Source organism: Opisthocomus hoazin, chromosome 5, assembly GCF_030867145.1.
Source record: "Opisthocomus hoazin isolate bOpiHoa1 chromosome 5, bOpiHoa1.hap1, whole genome shotgun sequence".
Classification (NCBI taxonomy): domain Eukaryota; kingdom Metazoa; phylum Chordata; class Aves; order Opisthocomiformes; family Opisthocomidae; genus Opisthocomus; species Opisthocomus hoazin.
In genome coordinates this window covers 28,762,149-28,784,198 of record NC_134418.1, presented here as the reverse complement: position 1 = coordinate 28,784,198, position 22,050 = coordinate 28,762,149, and the positions used below count along the sequence as shown (strand labels likewise).

At 40.6% G+C, this 22,050-nt stretch overlaps 1 protein-coding gene across 2 annotated transcripts in view; it reads right to left on the bottom strand.

The window, feature by feature from the left end:
* GRXCR1 (glutaredoxin and cysteine rich domain containing 1) overlaps positions 1-20,529 on the bottom strand; it is a 39,684-nt gene extending 19,155 nt beyond the window's left edge. The window contains exons 1-2 of one of the 2 annotated variants that reach the window (XM_009935491.1): positions 20,119-20,514; positions 10,722-10,724 (exon numbers count right to left, since the gene is read on the bottom strand). In XM_009935491.1, the coding sequence (XP_009933793.1) occupies positions 10,722-10,724; positions 20,119-20,514 (399 nt within the window). Of the gene's footprint in view, positions 1-10,721; positions 10,725-20,118 lie in introns of both variants that reach the window. The other variant, XM_075422171.1, reaches the window with a different exon arrangement.
* Positions 20,530-22,050: the final 1,521 nt, after the last annotated feature.

Sequence of the window (22,050 nt, the reverse complement as noted above, 5' to 3'; positions counted from 1 at the left end):
TGTAGTATTTCTGAATAGAATATTCTAAAGGAAAAAGCTATAACCAAAATATTTCAATTTTTTTCCACATGACATTTCACCAGAAGATACACATTTTCCAAAATGTATAGCTTTTAATGAAAAACCTATTTTTCGTTATGTCACTTTAGATGAAAATGTCCAGCATTCTTTGAATGAGATGGCTGGAGATTGAAGGTCTGTGTTCTAGTGAAAACTAGAACCTTTGCCATCAAAAGAACAAAATACAATGCTAACGGAGCTGTAAACCAGTCCGTTCTGTCTGTCGTTGCTGGTTGCTTGCTTCAAATCAAAGGTTTAATGGCATTTTTCAGGAAGAATTTGTTTGCTGGCCAGAAGACCTCTTCCAGGAAACAGACCTTGTTGACCGAAGTGAAATGTTTTTCTCTGGCAGGTAAGATCTATTTATGCATACAGGAGGAATTGCAAGTGGTCCCCAGCCACGACATGTGTTCTCATTACGAAATCATATGCCTTTCCACTTCACTGTTTGCAGTTCCAACCCTCCACGGGCTCTTACACAGCAAAGCACAGTGCGCACTTAAATTGAAATTTAAGCACTCTCTTAAGTGTTTTATTATGTTAAGGCTCTAGTCCTGTTTGCACTGTCTTCAGGGACCTGGCACTATATCAACAGTCAGGAAAAATCAGAACTTGAACTTTACTGAATTCAGAAAACTATGCATTTTAATAGAGCTGAGTAGAATAAAGACTAAATTTCTGCAACAGTGCAAGTCATATGCTCAAGTCAAAGCATGTACTGACCTTCTCTTAAATAGATTGCTTCAAAAACACTACACTTTTTCTTATCCAGCTTTGGTAATTACAGGGGCTATAGCTGTAGGACATGGAGTCTGTGACCCCCTGGAACACTGGAATGATAATCACCAGTTCTCTTCCTCATAACCATCAGCAAGCTGGGAAGGTCTATCAACTTCAATTTACAAGTGAGGCCATCAAGAGCTGCACTCCTAAACAAGGTAGCCAGAGATTCTGGGACAGTCCCAAGTATGGATACTAGTTTTTCTTTCACCAAGAAAGCCGTCAGGTCACTGTTTTTCACAGCGTTTCAAAAGCACTAATACTTGTGTTCCTTTTGTCTGTCTGTATTCTGGCAGTTGCCTCCCCCACAAACAGCAGCCCTAGGAATATGTCCATTTCCAAAAGCTGTATAGGAGCGCTGGCTCTGAGTGTCCCAACACAAGGCATGAAGCATCTCATTTTTTTCCCATTTTAGTTTCAACTCTGAGGAGCTGGTCACAGTTGTAGGCAAAGACTGTGACATAGCAAGAACCTGAATTCTTTCATCTTCTAACTCCCAGGTGAATGTTGTCTCTTCTACACACCCGCCACATACTGCTGACTGTAAAATAGCACAGTTTTACCTCCTTAAGTTTGTCATCCTCAAAATTGTTCATCAACTGCAGCATAAAATAGACATAGGATTTCATTATACCTAAGATGCTGGTATAGAGTATTTACACATGTCTGTAATTCATCAGTACTTTTCAGGTCATATATCAGTTTTGGGGTTGTCAGATGAAAATAACAAAAGAAATAATAATAGTTATGATATTTATATTGTTCCTTTCATCTTAAATGATGATTAATCCAAATCCATTTCATTCAAAAATTTATGGGGCCTTGATAACATTATTATCCACATTCAAGCCACTTGACTGAATAGTCAAAACAACAAAATGAGGACTTTCCACCCTTGTTTCCATCCATGTGTATGTGGATTTTGACCCTTTCTGTTCGTCAAATAATAGGGTATAACACCATACCTTTTTTTCTGCCACTGCAGGCTTTCCCACATACCTTCTGGCACAGAGTGCTGTTCAGGGGATGTCAAAGTGTTTTCATTTCAAAGCAGAAAAAATACTTACAACACCACAGCAAAGGAGTGCAGGGCATGACCCTGCCTCTCCCTGCTCTTTGCAATGCTTCAGCTATTGGCAGGTTGAGAAGGTACAAAGACTACAACTGAGCTCACCTCCCAATGTCCTTATCACTGTTCATCCAGCACACACCCCCACAACCAGGCTACAGCCTGCTCTCAGGTGACCCAAGATCAGATAAGAGAACAGGTTATCTCCCTATGGTTCATGGTTTCTTCTAGACCCTGGTGCCTCTGCCCATGCACATTTTCTAATGTCAAAGTGTGGCACTGACTCGGGGGGGGAAAAGGCAGCTCCTGTTCAACAAGGCAGAGTGATGCTGTGGAAGTCAGCCAGGTCAACATTTATTACAGTGTTCAAACTAGTTGAAAGAAGATCCATATCTGTCCATGCCTAACTGGATTTTATTTATCAAGCATTAGAAAGTCTATCAATACTTTCTTATTAGTTTGTTTATGTCATTCTGTATATGATAGGAATAAATCTTTAAAAATCAGAAGCAAAAGATAATCCCATGAGTAATTCTAACCTAGTCTGCAATTCTCCCAGGAAGAAACAACACTGTGATATAAAGCTTGTTCCTCTGTTTTGCTTGCTCACTCCTTATTTCTCTCTCTTCATAATTAGAATTCAACATCTTCAATAAAATATTCGCAGAGAAAAAAGAGAGAGAACTTCTGGGAAGACCCTTGGAAACGTTACATAGTAACTCTGTAAGAAAGAAGAAACATTTCTTTGTTGTGCAAGTACACTGCTCACAAAGACTGAAGGGGAAGAAGAAATTGCTACTGAAAATTATTCTGTCCTCAGCAATTTACTTGAGGCACTAGAAGCTGGTTGAAAAAGGAGTGTCTAACAATATGCTTTCACATCGTGCAGTTCTTTGAACTGTTCCTGTACTCAGCAGAAGAGGCCTGAAGCCAGACTGGTTGCACCTAGACTATCCTGCAACATCGCTGAAGCTACCTGATGTAGGTTAAGACATGTAATAGTGGAGCTGTTTCCGTTAACTGAGTGTTTCTGTCTTCTATACCTTACAGCGCTCATCAAATTTGTAGATCTCATCTTCCTTTTTCTTTCCGAAGAAAATGTCGTGACTTCAAAGAAATAGTAGGGTGTTTTTGATCCCTGAAATATCTTCTGCTGCATAGTCAGCACAGAAATGTATTTTCTAGCTGATAAAATGTAAGCATTTAGAGGCTCAAACCACATCTCAGGAAAGTATTATCTCTCCTATCCCTTTTTTTTGAGCATTGAATTGAATGGGTACTTAAAATCATTGCAGATCATCTCCACAGCCATCACACTAGCTTTTCAGGCTCCCAAACAACATTCCAAACACTTACAATCAAAGCTTTTCCATTTCCTTCCATGAATCCAGATAGGAGGAAGCTTTCTCCAGCATCCCATGGATAAAATCATTTTTTCTCTACAAGTGTTTATCTCCTGAATTCCCTCTGCAATATCGGTGTTCCTATTTTATTCCTCTCCAGCCTATCTCATATGTTCATAGTCACAGATCTTGCATAACTATCACCTGAAATTTCCTGCAAACTAATTACTTTATCTCAGTAACTACAATCCAACCGGTTTCATTTGCCATGATTTTGGTTTCCACTAGTTCTTCTGACTTATGGTTAGTTTCATCTTTTCAAATATCTCTACAGAATAATTTGACAAGGATGCTACATAATTTCATCCTATCAACTTTTCTCAGAGAGGTTTCTCCATTGACATTTCAGTTACCTTTATCATCTCGGAGGAGAAGGACCTTTGCTTCCCCCACCAATAACCTCTTGTGTTTAACCCGTTTACTCCCAGTATTCACTCATCATAGCTTTCTGTCTCACCTCCTGCATTGCTTGATGTAAGCTGAATTCTTTTAAAAATCATGATACGATGTATTCACTAAAGTAACGAGGTATTTGACTATTTGTAAATAATTCGCACTAAAATTCACACCCAGTCCACAGAAAACATGGTATCTATGAAGCATGGTGACATATTAGTGGTTAAACTGAAAATTCCCACTTCTGCAAGAGGAATATTATTTCTGACAGATAGGGCTTGTATTGTGACAGGCCTGAATACAGCTGTGAAGTCTACAAAAACATACAGCATTATGTTGTTACATGACTCGTGTGACCATTTAGAGGCCTTTTAATTTAGGTTGAAATTTTGGCCTGGATTTTCATTGCATATTCGACTCATTTTGGCTCCAGCATCATGTCTGATCTATGCAAAACTAAGGGGACATAGTTTTGAATTATCCCAGTGAGGGCTTATGATTGTGTTATATCAATGAGAAAGGAAAGGAAAAGAGCTGAATTTCTACTTTGCCTGTTTGCAGCTGTTTACCTGGAGACAGTTATCTGCAGGCTCTACTCACAGAACAGCATTTGATCAGTGTTTATTTCACTTGTATCTCTTTATCGCCAGCAACAGGGAGAAACAGACTGAGTAAAATTAGAATTGAGAGTCAATAAAATGGAACTTTTTCTCAAGTTTAAAAAAGGTTGTTCAATATTTACACTCATTTTCTCTGGGCGTTTCTGTTTTCTGGTTCTCCTCAAAATAAGAATAAAGTCTGGACAGAAAAGAAGAGCACGTATAGGTGAACTTGAAAGAGTTCTGACTAGTCCTTAGTGTTTGGCCACTTGCCCAAAAAGAACTTTTAAACACGTTTAGACTTGCCTATCTTTGGTTGTACATATTAAATACTTGAATAAATTACTATATTTTTTTCTTATGTAGTTATTTTCTTATTGTCAGTTCACTTTTTAAGTTATTTTGGAGGTTTCTTTTTAATAAGAGGAGGAGGATTTTTCAAATATGTTTAATTGTCTTGAGAGGGAATGTTTTGTTCTGCTACTTACTCAGACTTTGGTGGTAATTTTACTGTTTACTTGTGTACCATTTCCCATGATGTCACCCTGAATTATTAAAAAAAAACATGATACATTTGTCTTAAACAGCACCCCTAGCTGTGGGGCCCAAAACCTATTTTCTCTTGTCAAAAGCAGTTTTTTCTTTTGCTTGTTATTTATCACACGGTTCAAGATGTTGGAATATTTAGCTGTCTGTCTGGGGAGGGCCACCGGGAAACCTGAGTCATATTTGAGAATTCTCTGTAAGTAAGGATGGCTTTAGCCAGAAGTGAACTAGAGCAGGACTTGCTGAGAGCAGGCAGATAAAGATGAAGGTGTTTGATATCTCAGATCATGTGAAAAAGTTAGCAAACAGCATGGCTCCGAGTGAGCCCTGGTTTGAGCACGCTGGCCCCAGCAGTCTATAATCACTGCTGTTTCACTCAGTAGAGCATTTCATACTGCAGAGAAACAGTTGTGTTATCAGCAGCAAATGGCTGTCATGAAAATTACTATGTCTACTCTGGCCCATTTCTTTTTAACTTGGCAGCAGCTTTGGAAAACCCTGTTTGATGTTCTATGGCAGGCAGATGAAGTTTTTTTTAAAAAAAAAAAAAGAAAACAGTTGCTATCTCTTCTTTCTTTCTCTTTTCTCCTCTCTTTCACCAATCCCTCACTCATCCTTTGCAAAATATTCCCTTTGTATCCTTAGACTGCTAGAGAGACTGACAGATGCTAATAATAGCATAGTAATGCATACATACATGGATCTCTGACTCAGTCATTTTACATTTAAACATAGCCAGGTGCAGTTTACTCATGCAGTGATCCCCTTATAGTTCCCAAATGTCAGTTACAGTTTGGTTAATTAAAAGGCATTAGTGGTCTATGAAAATGAATTCTAGTCTGTTGAGGTTCTTACAAACACGATTCATCATATTTCTGACTGGAATGTCAAATGGTTAGCAGGTGAAATCCTGGTCATGATACTACATAGCTCTTCCTTCTTTGCCAGGCTATGCTCTGTGTGGTGAATAGATGTGTTTTCCTAAGACTTACCTTCAGTCTGCCAGAATATCATAGGCAACAGCACTATAGTCCATGACTTCTTTCTTACTTGCACCAGTGCTGCAGCCAGTGATTTTCCTAGTGTTAAAGTCAATCCGCAAGTAAAAGCCAGTATTCAGGAAAGTTCTTATCAGTCAGACTCAGCTCGGTTGAAAATTTGCTGCATTTTCATTGGCAGGTGTTTCAGCCTTAGGGCCAGTCTGTCTTCTGCAACAGAACTACTTCTGCTCACTCAGAAAACAACTAAAGAAGGTAGTAGTATAAATGGAATAAGGTGTCCCTCTGAACTGCAATCAGTATCAGAGAAAATTCAAAATCACGATCCATTCTTCACAATTTACCTTCTTAAGAAATAAAATCAGAGGAAAGAGTTAAATGAAGTCTGGCTTTCATTTGGGATACATCTTGGAGTTTTCATGTTTGGCAGATAACAAGCTTTCTGTCAAAAGTTATTTTATCTTTTATTGTATTCCTGTGAATGGAAGCTGGAATGAGATGCACTGACATCCTGAAACTCCCAAGGAGTGCTGAACAAAAGTGGGAAACCTTCACCCTCCCAGTATGCTTAGTTTTTATTTCCAAATATATGGCAAACCTTGTACTTTTCCTTTCCTGACGCTTTATACAATGTATATTCTACCTGAAAATGTTACTCATCTGGTCTGAGATAAAAACAGACTATTCTGTAGAAAGCTGATGTTGTCGTTTGTGCTGAACAGTTAAGGTAAAGACCAACCATTTTTCAGGTGGACACAGAGCATTCTCACATGTGGTCACAAAGCACTCTGCAACTGGTCGTGAATTTTGCACAGGTCTTTGAATGAGGCAAAGGGCAAAGCCGAGCTATGCTTAGTACAACAAAGTGCTGATGAAGTGCTGATTCAGTCCTTACTCCTCAATGAGAGAAAGCCTTATCACTCAATACAAAGAAGTTATGAAAAGGAATCTGGTGAAGTTATAGCACTACTTTGTTCTGTATTAGCACTGAGTGATGAAGGACCTTGTTTCCCTGCTACGTTAATTCACCCAACTGAAACCACAGCTCTCAGCTGTCTCATTGCTTAGCAATACCTAGAACTTTTGTACATTCATCTTCAAACCCTGAGTAGTTAATTACTAGTTATACACTAGATCTCCATTTCTTTAAATTGAAGATCTATCTTCATTGCACACATACAGTGCCTCATTCCTTTTCTTATGCAACAGAATCCAAAACCAAAGGCAGAGAGCTTGAGATTTTTATAGAGGATGCAGCTTCTAGAGAGCATACATAAAACAGCTCTGCTGTAGAATAGCCTACACTGTGGCTGCTAGCCTTCATGTACAAAAGGGGACAGATGTCTCACCCACCATTTCTGTATGAGCAGAATAGAGTACATCTCCATGGAGCAGAGTTACAGACCTTGTTGCTGAAAATATCTAAGGTGTAAGCTTTTTGTGGCTTTTTTAACCAAATAGGTAAAATGTCTGAAAATCAGAATGTAGCGGGTTGTAAGCTTTATACCAGCTCCTAAACCTGTCAGTCAAAACAGCTGCCAAGTTTGTAATTCTGTATATATCACATCTGCAGTTGGAGTAATTTTTCAGCAAGGTCAGTGTGAGCAGTTTTATGATCTAGTCTCATTCAGGATGTGGCCCAGAGATCTGTATTTTTTAAATAAAACTGAAAATGTTAGTCTTATAATCATACTTTTCATATAATAATGTGCTAGGGCTAGAATCTCTATTATGTCATAGAGTTAAATGTGTTCTGATCAAGGAATATGATTACAGATGCAGATGCTGAGATGATTAAACAAGCTATCTGCTTGTCTTCTGGAGCAACATTTCAGTGGCTCCTTTGCACAGGTATCATTTAAACCCCTGCAGCAAGAAAACTCAATAACAACATTTAGTGTGATATGTCATGTCTCCAAACAATGCTGAAACTCCATATTGATTAAATTTCTGCCAGCTGCATAACCTTCTACCGAAATGAGAATTGAGACAGAAGGAAATACAGGTCAGAAAGTTCACTACACAACTCTCCTTTGTTGACTCCCCTTGCCTTTATCTGCTGTGGCTTCAAAAGACAATTGCTAGAGTAGCTGAGGATAAAACTACCTCATTGGACGAGCTAAACAGTTCAAGGCTGCCCCCAGTCAGTGGCAGCAGAGAAAAGGATGATATTCTTCATCTGCATGCAGCTGCAAAGCTTAACCTGTAAAAGTGTCCTTCCACCTCACAGTCTCTCACATGAGGATCCACAAGAATATCATGCACCAAGTAGATAGGTTTTTACAAGGCCTGACGACCCAGCAGATACAAAAACCATAGCTGCAATGGGAAAATTTTGCAGATAGATTTAAATGAACAGAATTTCTATCCTGAACAAGTCATTTAGGAACCGCTGTCTCTCTTAAATCTTCAGATAGATTAAGTTTGGACTTGGAGGGACTGAGTAGGTGGTTACATTTTTGGGATCGTGGTGGATTTGAAGAACAACTGGACTTACCCACTGCATGTTTGAGACTCTGATTGAAAGTATCAGCTAACTTCTGGAAAGGGAAGCTCTCAAGATGCAGATTAAGACCTGTGATAGGTGGAAGGAACTCTAGTAATAATGCTTAAAGGTCTCATTTTTCACTGCTTCTATCAGTCTGTCTCTTGTGACACTCTCCACTTGAATAGCAATGAAATGCTTCACAGCTGCATGTGGGGCTGGGATGGAGAGTCCTGTGCTTTCAGATATAGTAAACCAAGAGCAGGACATGAGCAGCTGGGCAGGAAAACATCGTATTTTCTTTAAAAAGCTGAAACCTCTGTTGCAGGTTCAGAGACTGACTGCTTTCTGTCTTATAGAAGTGGCATGGGGAAACAGATTCTTCTTAAATTGTAGTATGACTGCTGTCAATTCTTAATATTTTTTAAATTTGTTAGGTAATTCGCAATCAGTAGTATTCCAAACAAGACTACCAGGAGTCAATCACAAAGAAAAATTTATTTGACTTTGCACCAGCATTGATTAGTTTGTAAATGCAGAATGTAACACCACATGTTGTTATAAACGTGTGCAAACATTGGCCAGTAAGTTTTTCCTTATTTCTTTGCGAGAAAAGAAGAGTTTGTCTGTGGTATTTCTGCAGTATAGAAGACATACTCCTCTGACATTACTGATGGATGGTGTCTAGATACAGTTCCGAAGCAAAATTGTACTAAGGTTGTTGAAATCCTTCCCACAATTCATACTAGCAATGAATGATGTTTTTTCTGTCTTCTTTCTTGCATGTGTGAAATGAATCTCTACCTCACTGACTCCAGCTGCTCATCTGTGACCATTTCTGTTGCTTTGTATGATGGAGGCTGTAAAGAGTTGTGCTGTGGCAGCCTCTCCACAATATAACTACGGTGTCAAGCAAAACCACAAAATTGCCTGTTTGGATGGGAAGCTGTATTTTTCCAACTCCTTTTCGAAGTCAACAGACTGGAGATGCTGTCCTAATTACTATTGATCTTACAAATTCTGTAAAAATTCAGTGAGATTTGAGTTTCGTGCTTTGTACTACCTAGTACTGGGTGTTGCAGCAATGAGGAAGGTTTTTGTGCATGAAAGTCATATCCTTCTTTCTCTGGCCACAAATTCAATTCTGAAGCATGTTGTATTGCACTTCGGCTACGAACTTCTGATGCTGCTGGACATTGCAGGTTAAAGCTCCAGCCAAAAAAAGCTACATCTCTTTGACCACTTCTTCCTTTCAAGCTGTTAATCACAGAATCACAGAATGTTAGGGGTTGGAAGGGACCTCTGTGGGTCATCTAGTCCAAGCCCTCTGCCGAACAGGGTCACCTACAGCAGGCTGCACAGGACCGCGTCCAGGCGGGTCTTGAATATCTCCAGAGAAGGAGATTCCACAACCTCCCTGAGCAACATGTTCCAGTGCTCCATCAACCTCAGAGGAAAGAAGTTCTTCCTCATGTTCAGATGGAACTTTCTATGCTTCAATTTGTGCCCGTTGCCCCTTGCCCTATCGCTGGGCACCACTAAAAAGTGTCTGGCCCCATCCTCCTGACACCCACCCTTCAGATATTTATAAGCATTTATAAGGTCCCCTCTCAGCCTTCTCTTCTTCAGGATAAACAAGCCCAGCTCCCTCAGCCTTTCCTCATAGAACAAATGCTCCAGTCCCCTCGTCATCCTCATAGCCCTCCACTGTACTCTCTCCAGTAGCTCCTCATCTTTCTTGAGCTGGGGAGCCCAGAACTGGATGCAGTATGTAGCTTGTGTTGGTGTAGTGTGTAATAAACTGCCAATAGTAATAGAAAAATGTCAGAACAGGCTGCTGACAGACCAGTGCAGTCTAGCAAGCGTTGTTTGCAAATAAAGCATGCCTTAATTTCTTCTCTCTTAGGGAAGGAAATAGTCCTCATTGACAACTACACACCGATTTAATTGGTAGCAGGTGACTCCTGAAACGTGGTTTTGGTCAACTGCTAAAAAGCAGTTTTCCTGGGCTGCTGTAACACTGTATCTGTACGGCATGTGTACATTTATATTTGTCTAGCTTATGTTTGAAAATACTAGTGTAAGTATTTGCAAATCCTTGTTCGGAACTGAAACAGTTCTGAGGTCTGTAAACTAAATGGAATTGTAATGTAATCAGCTTATTAGAAAGTATTTTTGCTAATGCCTTCCATGGCATGAAATGAAAAGCATTAGCATATGCCTGGACAATCATACCACTAAGGTAAAGATAATTCCTCACTCTTGTGACCTTTTTTTTTTAAACAAAGGAGCTGTGTTTCATCCTCATTATTACCATATTTTTGCAATTGCACAACTGCACAGCTGTATAATCTGGTAACAAACTGGCCCAGTGTAACAGATTACTTGCTTCCGTGTTGCTAAATTTAACTAAAACATACCTCACCTAAGACACTCAGGTGCAATGAAGACCCTTCAATATTTGGTTGGAGAGTAATTCATTTAAACAGAAAAATTAGGGGTCAGCGACCAAGAATTATGCTACTAATTAAGCATATAGGACAGTTTACATTTGTAGGCAATTTATTTCAGCTTTATGTTTTCCAAAAAATAAGTGTTTACTGTGTCCAAGGCATGCAGATACTCAGAGGCAAGAGGATACAGCAAATGAGCTACCAGGCAGCCTGTTGTACCAAGTAAAAGAAAAGAGAATAGCCCCAACTTTTCTTTGTAGTCCTAGTTTCAGAATACTGCAAAGTACCTTTTCTTCTAATTGTTCTGCTGAGTTGCTGAGTTGAGCTCCACAACTAAAAAAGGTGAAAAGTAATTGCTACTGATTAACAATTAAGCCTAGTCAGTTCATCTTTATCATCTCTGTTGTAAGAGGCCAATTCAGGGGGGAAAAAAATTATTTCCTATTCTTAGAATATGTAGAAAAAATTTCTGTGCTAGCATTCTAAGATTTTTTTTTGATAGGCTGTTTACGTAACATCACTTTTTTCCAAGTCAGTTTGAAGTAAGCTGAAGCATTTTCCATGTTAATTCAAAGGCTGAGCACCTTACGGAGCAGTTCCACAAAGGAACATTATGTAAGGGCCCCAGAGCAGTGCATGGACTGGGACCCAGTGTTCGTTGAGTATCCCAGGTCATCTGCCAGGCAGATAATTAAAAGTAAGAGGATGGCAAGAATATATGTTATTTCCTCCTGGTATTCTCTCATTTTATCACTACTTTCAGCTCAGAGAATTTCCTGAGGCCAACATGATTTAGGAATTCCACTTAGTATAACCAGGAGGCATCGACTTCCATTTGGCATTCACTTTCATTGCCCGAGAGCAAGTACACTGGTTCTTTCTTTCAAGCAGAAAGCAAATTGATTTTTAGAATTAAAAAGAAAGCATGAAACAAGGTGGCAGAACATGGTTATTTGCAATATCTCATGTCTTGGCTATCCATATTCAGTCTCCTCTCTACCTCTTGTCCCTCACAAGCAAGTCACAGGCTACGAGCTTTTCTAGGATACCTCCATGGTGAAGCAATGCCATCACTATAATGCTTAAGGGTGAGAAAGAAGTCAAGCACGACAATGAACCACAGTATTTGGGATGGCAAATTGAGACTAAGCAAGCCTGTGTTCCGCTCCTGCTCCAGCAACTTATTCATGCTGTCTTGTGACTGACTAATTCAAAGTACAACTCCCATCACTGCCTCCTGCAGACACGATTTGTAACAAAGCAGCATCTGCTTATGTACAGTTTGTGTAGGATCTGATCCACTAGGCATGCTCAGAGGACACCTACTGCGTCAAGTCCTGCAGGTGAGACAGGCAAAGGAACGCCTATTTTGTGGTTCCCATAGGACATGAGTAGGAGGCAACTGTCGTGTCTTGTCAATACTGAGATGCTGAGGCACATGGCCAAGGCAGATCATTCGTCAAATATTCATTAATAAAAGGCTTTTTCTGTCTTGGAGACAAGGTGGCACCAAAAAGAGGTTTGGAGGATCACAGTTCTGGAATTTGATGTCTAAGTTCTTCAGAAGCCTATGGGCTTTTTGAATCTATACCCAAAATCTTCATTCACTCTAGTACTGCATATGCATACTCTGCATACATATATTCGCTGTAGTATAAGAGTAGCTTCTTTGCTGTACCCTTTGTCATGTAAAAGAGAAGGCCAGGGAATGAGGCTTATTAATAAATCATTCTGCTCGGGAAAGTAACTACATGGCATAGACTTCACAGAGGGAACAATTTAATTATGCTCTCCCTCACAGCCCAGGGCAGCAGCTCTGCTTTTTGCTACAGGCTGCACAATCTGCTTGGACCACAGGTTATACCCTAGCTGGGGTAAGCCTGAGACAACTCTGTTCAGTACCAGTCAGTTGTTAGAAGCTGTTTTCTATCAGCAGAACAGACAAGATGCTAAAGAAGTGCAAAATGATCTTTTCCTCACCGCTGGTTCCATCCTGATTCTACCAGAGTTTAGTTGTACTCGAGACTCCAGTGTGTTTCACAGACCCCTGCTAGGATGCGTACCAGTTCTGTCTCTGTCTCAGACAGAGAAGAAGGCTCTGCAGGAAAGGCAGGGAAGGCTGGTGTGCACAGATTACCCTGTCAAGGTTCAAAACTGCACTGCTCATGCCACTAATGTCTGACTGCAAAATGCGTAAAAGCTATTTCTCCACTGTCTTGCATTTTATGTAGTCATTTCTACCTATGCTAAGCAGATAAAAATATTGCAACCAGTGGGGAAATATTAAATCAGTGTCATAACAGTTTTCACTTACCTGCAGATGTAGGTGTGATTCAAGAAGCAGGTCGAAGTAGATGCTTATTACATCCTCTGAAGCAGAAACACATGTAAACACAGAACAGCACTGTTTATTGTCCCAGGGCTTGCCTCTGCTTAGCCCCATACAGTGTACCTGACTCAGGAACGGTGTCTTCATTTATGGATGCTTTACAAAGATCAAGACTCATCAGAACAAGGGTCATTTTGAGGCCACACAGTGCTCTGGAAGGTTGGACAGATGTCCAATACATGCTGATCAGACTGTCAGCATAAAAGCCTAGCATTTTTTTTTCTTCAGTTATTGATTCAATCTTGAAGAAGTGATAAATGTAACCATGGGTTTGTTGCTAAGCTTCTCAATGCTGTGTGTATTGAAACATCAAGACATCCCTTACCTACATTTTTAAAAAATGAGACAGCTAAGTTTTTTGAACTCAAAGCTTGTATATCACTTTCAGAGGTTTAGATAGTTTACAGTCTAATTACTGATCATTTCAAGTCTATGTCAAATATGCATTTCAAGTCCAAGAGCAGCAAACCCTAAAATATCATGAACAGTCTAAGAATAGACTTGTCTGAGCTCGGTGCTTTACAGCTGATTTATGGGAAAACATGAGAACAATAAATACCAATATCCTAAGTACTGACCAACCCCAGGCTCCAGTTAAAAGCACACAGACCGGAATGTCTTCCTTTTTGAATCAGTGTGGCTATTCAGGCACCAGCTCTGGAAACTACCTGTTTCAACTGTCACTGAATCAGCTGAATCACTGTCCCATGCACTGTGGTCACAGATCAAAGCACTTAGGAAGGTACAAAGGAAGTGGTGAACAGGCACCGTGTTCATTCCTGGGGTGATCCAGCTGTCCTTCTAACACTGAACTTTCTGTAACAAACAGAAACCTACTTTTTATAATCATTTGATGCTCTGTGTCATTACAATTTTTCCTACTCTTCAGTGGATTTCAGTGTGAATCTATTCAATAATTAGTTTTCCAGACTTGCGAACGCTAGGAACATACACTGGAACTTCATACCTCGGAGGAGGTACCTGCAGCTCACTGGGATTTATCTCCATCCATCTAAGTGGCGTTACTACAGCAAATGCTACAGCTTTAGGTTATCAACAGGTTTCCCTAACATCGTTACTAGTAAGTACAAGCAATCCAGCACATCTTTTCCTTTTGAAAGCTATGCCCATTTGGGAGTCAAGGGGTAGTGTGTATGGATGAGAATATGAAGGGAAAGTTCAGGAAAAATTTTGCAGTCTTCCTCCAGTCCTAGCAGAGGTCTTTGAGTTCAAAGAGTCCAATGATGCTGGAGTGTCAGCACTGATCATCTGCCAAAGAAGTGAGGAAGACAACATCATGACCTCTCCAGTGAAAGTGCAGGCCTCTCTTTCTTCTCCAGAGAGTTATGGGGATTGTAGTGATGTATGCTCCAGGGGCTGAAGTGATATAAAACGTGCCATCCAAACTAAAAACTTCGCTTGTACTATTGCAACAGAAATTTTCCTGAACAGCCTTCTTTGGAAGACAGGTGGTTTTGCTGCTTTCTTTCATTTTACTTTCACTATGGTATTAGCTAGGCCTACTGGTTTGTAAGCTCTGCCTGTCCTGCTGTGTATTCACTTTTCCAGGTCACCTACAAGTAAAGAAACATGAAAGTGAACCTAACCATCCCGGAAGCTCTCCTTCTCTTAACAAACTTGCACCTGATTCTTGACTCTTTCCCACCTCTCTCTCTCTAAACAGCAGGAATCTCATTCTCTATCAGGCTGAATATTGACTTGCACTTTGCAACCTTAAACGTTACCTATACCTGAGATACCGTGCTGGAAAATATCATAAACACCACTTACATTATGTCTGCCCCTTCACCCGTATCCGCTCTGATGCAATGTTCACAAAGGCATTAATCAGGTTTGTTAACCAGGTCACAGAATCACAGAATCACAGAATAGTAGGGGTTGGAAGGGACCTCTGTGGGTCATCTAATCCAACCCTCCTGCCGAAGCAGGATCACCTACAGCAGGCTGCACAGGACCTTGTCCAGGAGGGTCTTGAATATCTCCAGAGAAGGAGACTCCACAACCTCCCTGGGCAGCCTGTTCCAGTGCTCCGTCACCCTCAGAGGGAAGAAGTTCTTCCTCATGTTCAGACGGAACTTCCTGTGCTTCAGTTTGTGCCCATTGCCCCTTGTCCTGTCACTGGGCACCACTGAAAAGAGCTTGGCCCCATCCTCCTGACACCCACCCTTCAGATATTTGTAAGCATTTATTAGGCCCCCTCACAGCCTTCTCTTCTTCAGGCTGAACAAGCCCAGTTCCCTCAACCTCTCCTCGTAGGGGAGATGCTCCAGTCCCCTCACCATCCTCGTAGCCCTCCGCTGGACTCTCTCCAGTAGCTCCTCATCTTTTTTGAAGTGGGGAGCCCAGAACTGGACACAGTACTCTAGATGAGGCCTCACTAGGGCAGTGTAGAGGGGAAGGAGAACCTCCCTTGTCCTGCTGGCCACACTCTTCTTGATGCACCCCTTTCTCAACAGACATCAGCAGGCCCTGCCTGAGAATGAGATCTGTAGCTAATTTAGCAGAAGGTGACCTTGCAGAGGAGGCTGGAAGTCCAGAGGAGTATGTAAGTATGGAAATGGAGGAAAGGAACCATGCTGAAATGGTGGAAATGAGGGGACACCTGTGTAAAACCTTTGGCTGAGCTCCATCCCATTGCACATTGGGATGGAAGCCTGGTCTGGTATCTAATGATCATTGCACTGCTCAGTAATATACCAAACAACCCAAGGATTTTTGCTCCGTGTCACCTGAAAGCCATCACAGGGATGGCCTAGTCATAAAAATTGGTCATGAAGAGGATTACATTTATTTCAAGGAAACCAGAACCTTTTCTCTGCTACTTTGTATGGGAAAATATAGGAAATATTCATATTCATTCACATTTCAACAGTATTCTGAAAAAACAAAAATTTTAGTCATGTACTGAAATAAGACCACAATTACTTTGGATACACAGAGAAGGGGCTTCTGTTCCTGATGCAACTAGCAGGTCACGTCCCCAGCTCCAGAGCTGCCAACACCTCCAGTTTTAGTGTTTCAAGCAGGAGATAACCTCACTTATACCGAGGAGGTGCCCGAACAGGGAGACCAGGAGCTCCAGATCCTCCTTGTTATTCAGGCTTTTCAGTAGTGCATGTTTCTCATGCATAAAATGTCCCTGACTGTTTGACTGCTATAGTGCCAGCCCCATAGGACTCCCAGGTCAGGTGCAGGTGACCCAGGATGTGGTTGCTCTGTCATGCTCTCTTTGTGGCAGTCCCCCGAGGGGCTGCCATGGAAACCACGATCCCCTGAAGCATCAGTAGGGCTGGTCTCTTCCCCACCTTTCTGCCCCCAAGATGCCCTGCCATGAAGCTGAGAGAATCCCCAGACATGTCCTGCTCTGTCTCACCCCATCCCCATGGCCATACCACCCCTTCTCTGAGTGGGCTCACAGCAGCTTCGCCAGCCATGCAGGGCCAACCTGATGGGAGACATTTTACTGTCACAGAGCTGTGGCAGCTCATACCCAGGGACACAGACAGCCATCAGACAGACTAATGCGAGGGACCTAGCTTCTCTTCTCAAGCAACCATGGAAACAGGAAGTTGCTGGTTGTGCTGTTGTGCTGGTGATGGAAATACTCAGTGCATGGATGTGCGAAGATGTAGCAGGGGATACACATCTGCTTGGCAGAAGATACACATTCTCAGGCTAGGCTTGTATCCTAACAACAACCACCAAAAGCACCTTTCATCTAGAAATACTTCCTGCATTACTCTCTTAAAATTCCCCAAAAGTCCAGAAGGTGTGATTTTTTTTTCAGATGAGTCTGCTGTAGGAAGTAACTGTCTAAACCAATTATGTAGAAAGACTGTAGTTAGAAAATGTGGAAAAAATATTCAAAAAAACAAATATTCCATGGAATGTTAAAGTACATGAGTGCTCTTAGCACAGGTATCTGAACAGACAACATCAAACGTCTTGAGTGCATGACATAATGAAGCCCAGTTAATGAATCCCTATTTATCCCTAGAATATCTGAGCAAAGTAGTTTATTTTAAAGGTTCTCTCCTCTACCATAGGGAGCATCTGAGGATTTAGGGTAATAGGATAGTAGAGGTGTTTGCAGATATAGTCTGAAGATTCAGAATACTGACACTGCTCAGGATTTACAATTGTCAAGAGTTAATGTGCGTACTCTGAGATTACAATTGCCTGCTTTGACACTGACTCTGAGCAGTGTATAATGAGGTCAACTACTGCTGAATCATCAAAGGGGCAGAGACGGGCTCTCCTCAGTGATAAATGTCTTCGTATACATCTGAACTGTTGTTATACATCTGCTGTTGCTTACCTAAGAGAAGCAAAACCTGGAACTGCAGATGACCTCCCATAGAATCATAGAATAATTTAGGTTGGAAAAAACCTTTAAGATCATCAAGTCCAAGCATTAAGCTAACACTGCCAAGTCCACCACTAAACCATATCCCTAAGTACCACATCTACACGTCTCTTAAATGCCGCCAGGGATGGTGACTCAACCAATAATCAAGGGGGGAACTTATGGAAGTGCCCAGATCAAGGATTTTGAGTTATAGCTTCAAATAGAGACGTATTTCTGTCTTACTGTATCTTTGAATGCAGAAGTCCTGTTGTGCTCTAAGTGGTATTACTGTGCAATTTATTGTTTAAAACATACTTACTGAAAACTGGAAATTGTCCTCCAGTCTTACCCTCAAGGTCATTACTTCATTTGTAATTGGACAGATTTCAATCATATTTCACATCAGGATCAAGCAGTTCCTAATCAGTCTCACCATGTGGCACAGAAAATTGGTTCACAGTATGACATAAAAGATATACAAATGATCATTCTTCTTCTCTAGACTTCAAACTTTATCTCTGGGGAAACTGGAACTTGTTTGTGTAGAAACCCCAAATCATGACATCTCTGTATTATTGAATATATGTCTTTGATTCAGTAGATGCTTAAGGTAAGAATACACAGTTATTTCCGGAAATCAGTCATCTAGACCTCCCTAAGTAGAAGTTGCTCAGTTCTCCATGTATTCTCTTCATCCATTTTCAAAACCTGCCTATTCTTTTGGCCTTTACTTTCCTTTTAGCAGAGAGTGCTTAAATTTAATTATGTGGTGTATGAAAAACTTTAAAGTTTGTTTTCACCTGATAATTTACTTTTTCCACTTTCTTCTGCTGTAAAATACAAGTTCCTTACCATTTTTAAACCATTAATTATTTTACAGGTTTTAATTATGGACTTCTGTGGTAGACCTGGCTATATATCATTTTCTGAAGTTGTCAGCTATACCTCCTCTCAAGATATCCTTTCTTCTTGCAAAACACCTCATAGTAATAATGCTAATTCTAGCTGTAACTCCACTAGGAATAAAAGAAACTTCACTGCAGTCAAAGTACATTGCTTTCAGTCCATAAACCTTTCCTGAAGAACATCCAGTCTAAAACTGGAGATAGAAACAGCAAGATGACAAGGCCACTAATTAAGGTACATATGTCTTCAGATGGGTCCATTAATTTAGCTGGTTCAAATTTCCCACCTTGGTGTCACTGATGCAGTGGAAGGAAGCTTTTAGGAGGGAACGAGGCTAGAGAGTTGAAATGGTTTACTCCATGCAGTGAAACAACATGGAGCAATATTTGGAATAAAGGTTGGAGAAGAATTCAGACATGCCCCAGTTACCGCTTCCTAACTCATAACTAGTTAGAGAAAATGATTTTGTTACAAATTTTATCACAGTAGGGAATCAAGGACAAACTCCTCAGTGAGTGACTTGAAAGAAAGCAAACTACTTGAGTGGTAGGTGATTTAAAGAACAAAAATGAACAGATAATTCGTCTCTGAAATATGCATCTTCCACAGGAACACTGATACTGACAAAAAAGACTGTTATAATTTCGGTGCAACATAGAGGATACGTTCATATTCAGAATCAAGAGAATGTTAATCTATAGCCATTTATAAACATGTTATGAAATTGCTTAACTTCAAAGCAAGGAAGAACTTTTAGAAGATTTAATTTCAATACACAACAACAGTTATTACTAATATCAAATTCCCCATGCTTTAAAAATGCATAAATTATTTTAAAACAATGCTCTGAAGCCAATTGTAGGTTAAATTAAGTGACCATAATAATTCTGGACTATAACAACCTTTAGAAAGGGTTTGGTTGCATACCTGTTACTCTTTTATTTGAATATTAATGATTTAAAGATTTGAATAGCACTTATAGATAAATTATATATATGAGCTAAATTTTTATTAACTTTTGCCTTGATTTTTCTGAGACCTGTACTTCTCTGCCTATGCCTGTGACATATACTGTTTCAAATACAGATATTTTGCTCCTTCTACAAAATAAATGGAAAACAGACATAAATAAAAGAGACTTCTGACTAAGATTTCATTCCTCTGAAATTTTCATGTGGGAAAACCGTCATTGCTGCCATCCTGCATCTAATTTGATCTACTTCGCAGATTAAACACAATGGAATTTACAAGTATACATATTTACCTGTAGATAACATCGTAAACTCATTAGAACTAATAGGAGTGGGAACTTGACACGTCCCTGTACAGTGGATCTGCACAGATCTCTAGTAAAGCCCCAGTTCATTCCTCTGTTACATTTGTTTCCTGGTCCATACATGGGAAGTACAACATACACATTTCTAGTCAGCAAACTTTAGGTCGATTTTGAAAGCAAAATTTCACAGTCAATTTGGAGCGCGGAGCTGGTGTATACCAGCAAGAGTACGCAAGAACAGCAAGAGGACAGCAGTGGGAATGAGGCAGAATCGAATTCAGAGTTTCAGAAACCATAAACAAGAGAGGTTTGGACAAAGGGAAAGAAAAACGTGGGGACTTAAAAAGGACAGACACGGGGCTTGCAGCCAGCAGGACCGCATCACCTACCTGAAATACTTTTGCCAAATTGTCAAAGAGGGCTTGACCAGCGCTGACTTTATGCTTGACGCCCCTGACTGTGCCGTTTTTGCTGAGGATGTTGACTCGCTTTGTACCAAACCCCCTCTCTTTAGCGGCTCTGACTAAAATGAGCAGGTCATCCTGCTCATTCTCATTTTCGTCGCACTCGGACCCTACGTGTCCGTTCTGCTGCCCATCCACTTCGCTCAGCCGGCTGGTTTGGTCAGTCTCCGAGCTACTGGTATACTCCGAGTCCAAGGAGCCGGCAGCCTCCCCATCGGCGTACACCTCCTTCAGCACCCTCCCGCTGTGCGAGGACGCAACGCGGAATCGAACCTTCCTTGACAGCCTCTCGCTGTCCGCCTTCGTCTCGCTTTTAAGCATCGCCTCTCCCATTGATATAAGCAGCTTGCATTGTTCCAGCGTGGTGCCCATTGCATTTGCCAGTCTGTCACACTTAACAACAATATCAGCGCTGTTTTCTGCTGACAGGGGTTCTCATATTAAACTACAGAGGGTTCCCAAGAAGCTACACTGCCGTTCTGCAGTTAATAATGGATGTGTTTGTGCTATGGTTACCTTTAAACTAAAACCTGTAAAACAATCTCATCTATTAAATATTAAAAAGCCACTGTGTGCTTTTTAGCACTAAGGAAGCAAGAAAGAAAGGGAGAAATTCTGTTCATTGATTAAAATAAAATTCAAACCCACACATATAAACACAATAACAGAAATTAGACAATCTTATATGAATGCAGTTTTTGTTTGCTGAGAAAGACAAAAAGGAGGAGTTTTTTTACAAGATCTACAGGGTCAAAACTGTTTATGTACATTACACCTGAGGTAAAAATTGTGAACTTCAACACTGGAGTCAATGATGGGCACATTTCTTTCACCAAAACTTTTCCTTGCCCTACCAGTCAGACCTCATTCAAAAATGTTCTTTTTATAAGCTTACAGAAATCCAGTGGGGAGCTCTGACTTGGTGTACTGTGATGCTGGCCTTTTCACAGACTGGCAGAGGAGAAGCAATTAGTCACAATTTGTTTCACAGAGTAACACAGTGTTATTAAATAAAACCAAGCCACAGCTAGTACCACATAGCAACCATAGCCTCTGTTCTGTTTTGTCAATTATTCAAGAGACTGGGCCAAGGGAATCTGAACAAAGGAACGGGAGAAAGCTAATTAACTGGGGCAACAAGGACCAAGCAAATAAAAGCAGGGTAAGGTGGATTCAACTGCAGGGGAAGCAAATTACCCTATCCCAACAAATCACAGGTAGATGCTGGTGCAGTGTTATGCACTTGGCTCTAGATGTAAAAATAACAAACCTACTCTTGAGGTTTCTGGCTACATCTACTCACTACCATGTAGTAGCACCTTAGACCCCAAAGCTCTTTCTGAGTTTGTATGATGATCTTTATTTACAGTGCTATTTCTGCATTTTCTCCATTTAAAGTAAAATGCAAAGCATTGCTTAGAGCAGCACTGAGAACTCCATCCCGTTCTCACTTTCCTGGTAAATATTTCCTACACACTCTCTACAGCTTCATTTTATCTCTAGGCTCATGAATACTGAATTTCTTCCTGAAGCCTGTAATCCCCTCCCAGACAGGTGTAGGCATGAAATGAGTCCCTAGATGCTCAGCCAACCCAGAATGGTAACGCTTGCGGTCATGAGCAGTTGCAGAGCTTCAAGCATCTGAGGAGGCTTTCTGGCCAATATTTCGGAAATGTAGACTCAAATCTTTCAGCAATTTGGTGGTAGTTATTGTGACTTTCTTTTGAACAAGAGGCATGAAAATACTCCTCTTCAGGCCAAGTAAAATGAGAATTCTTATGACTAAATTCTAAAATTACTTATTTTCCATCTATGAAAGGGAAACACAAATGATTAGTGGCATTTCATAGCATTCGT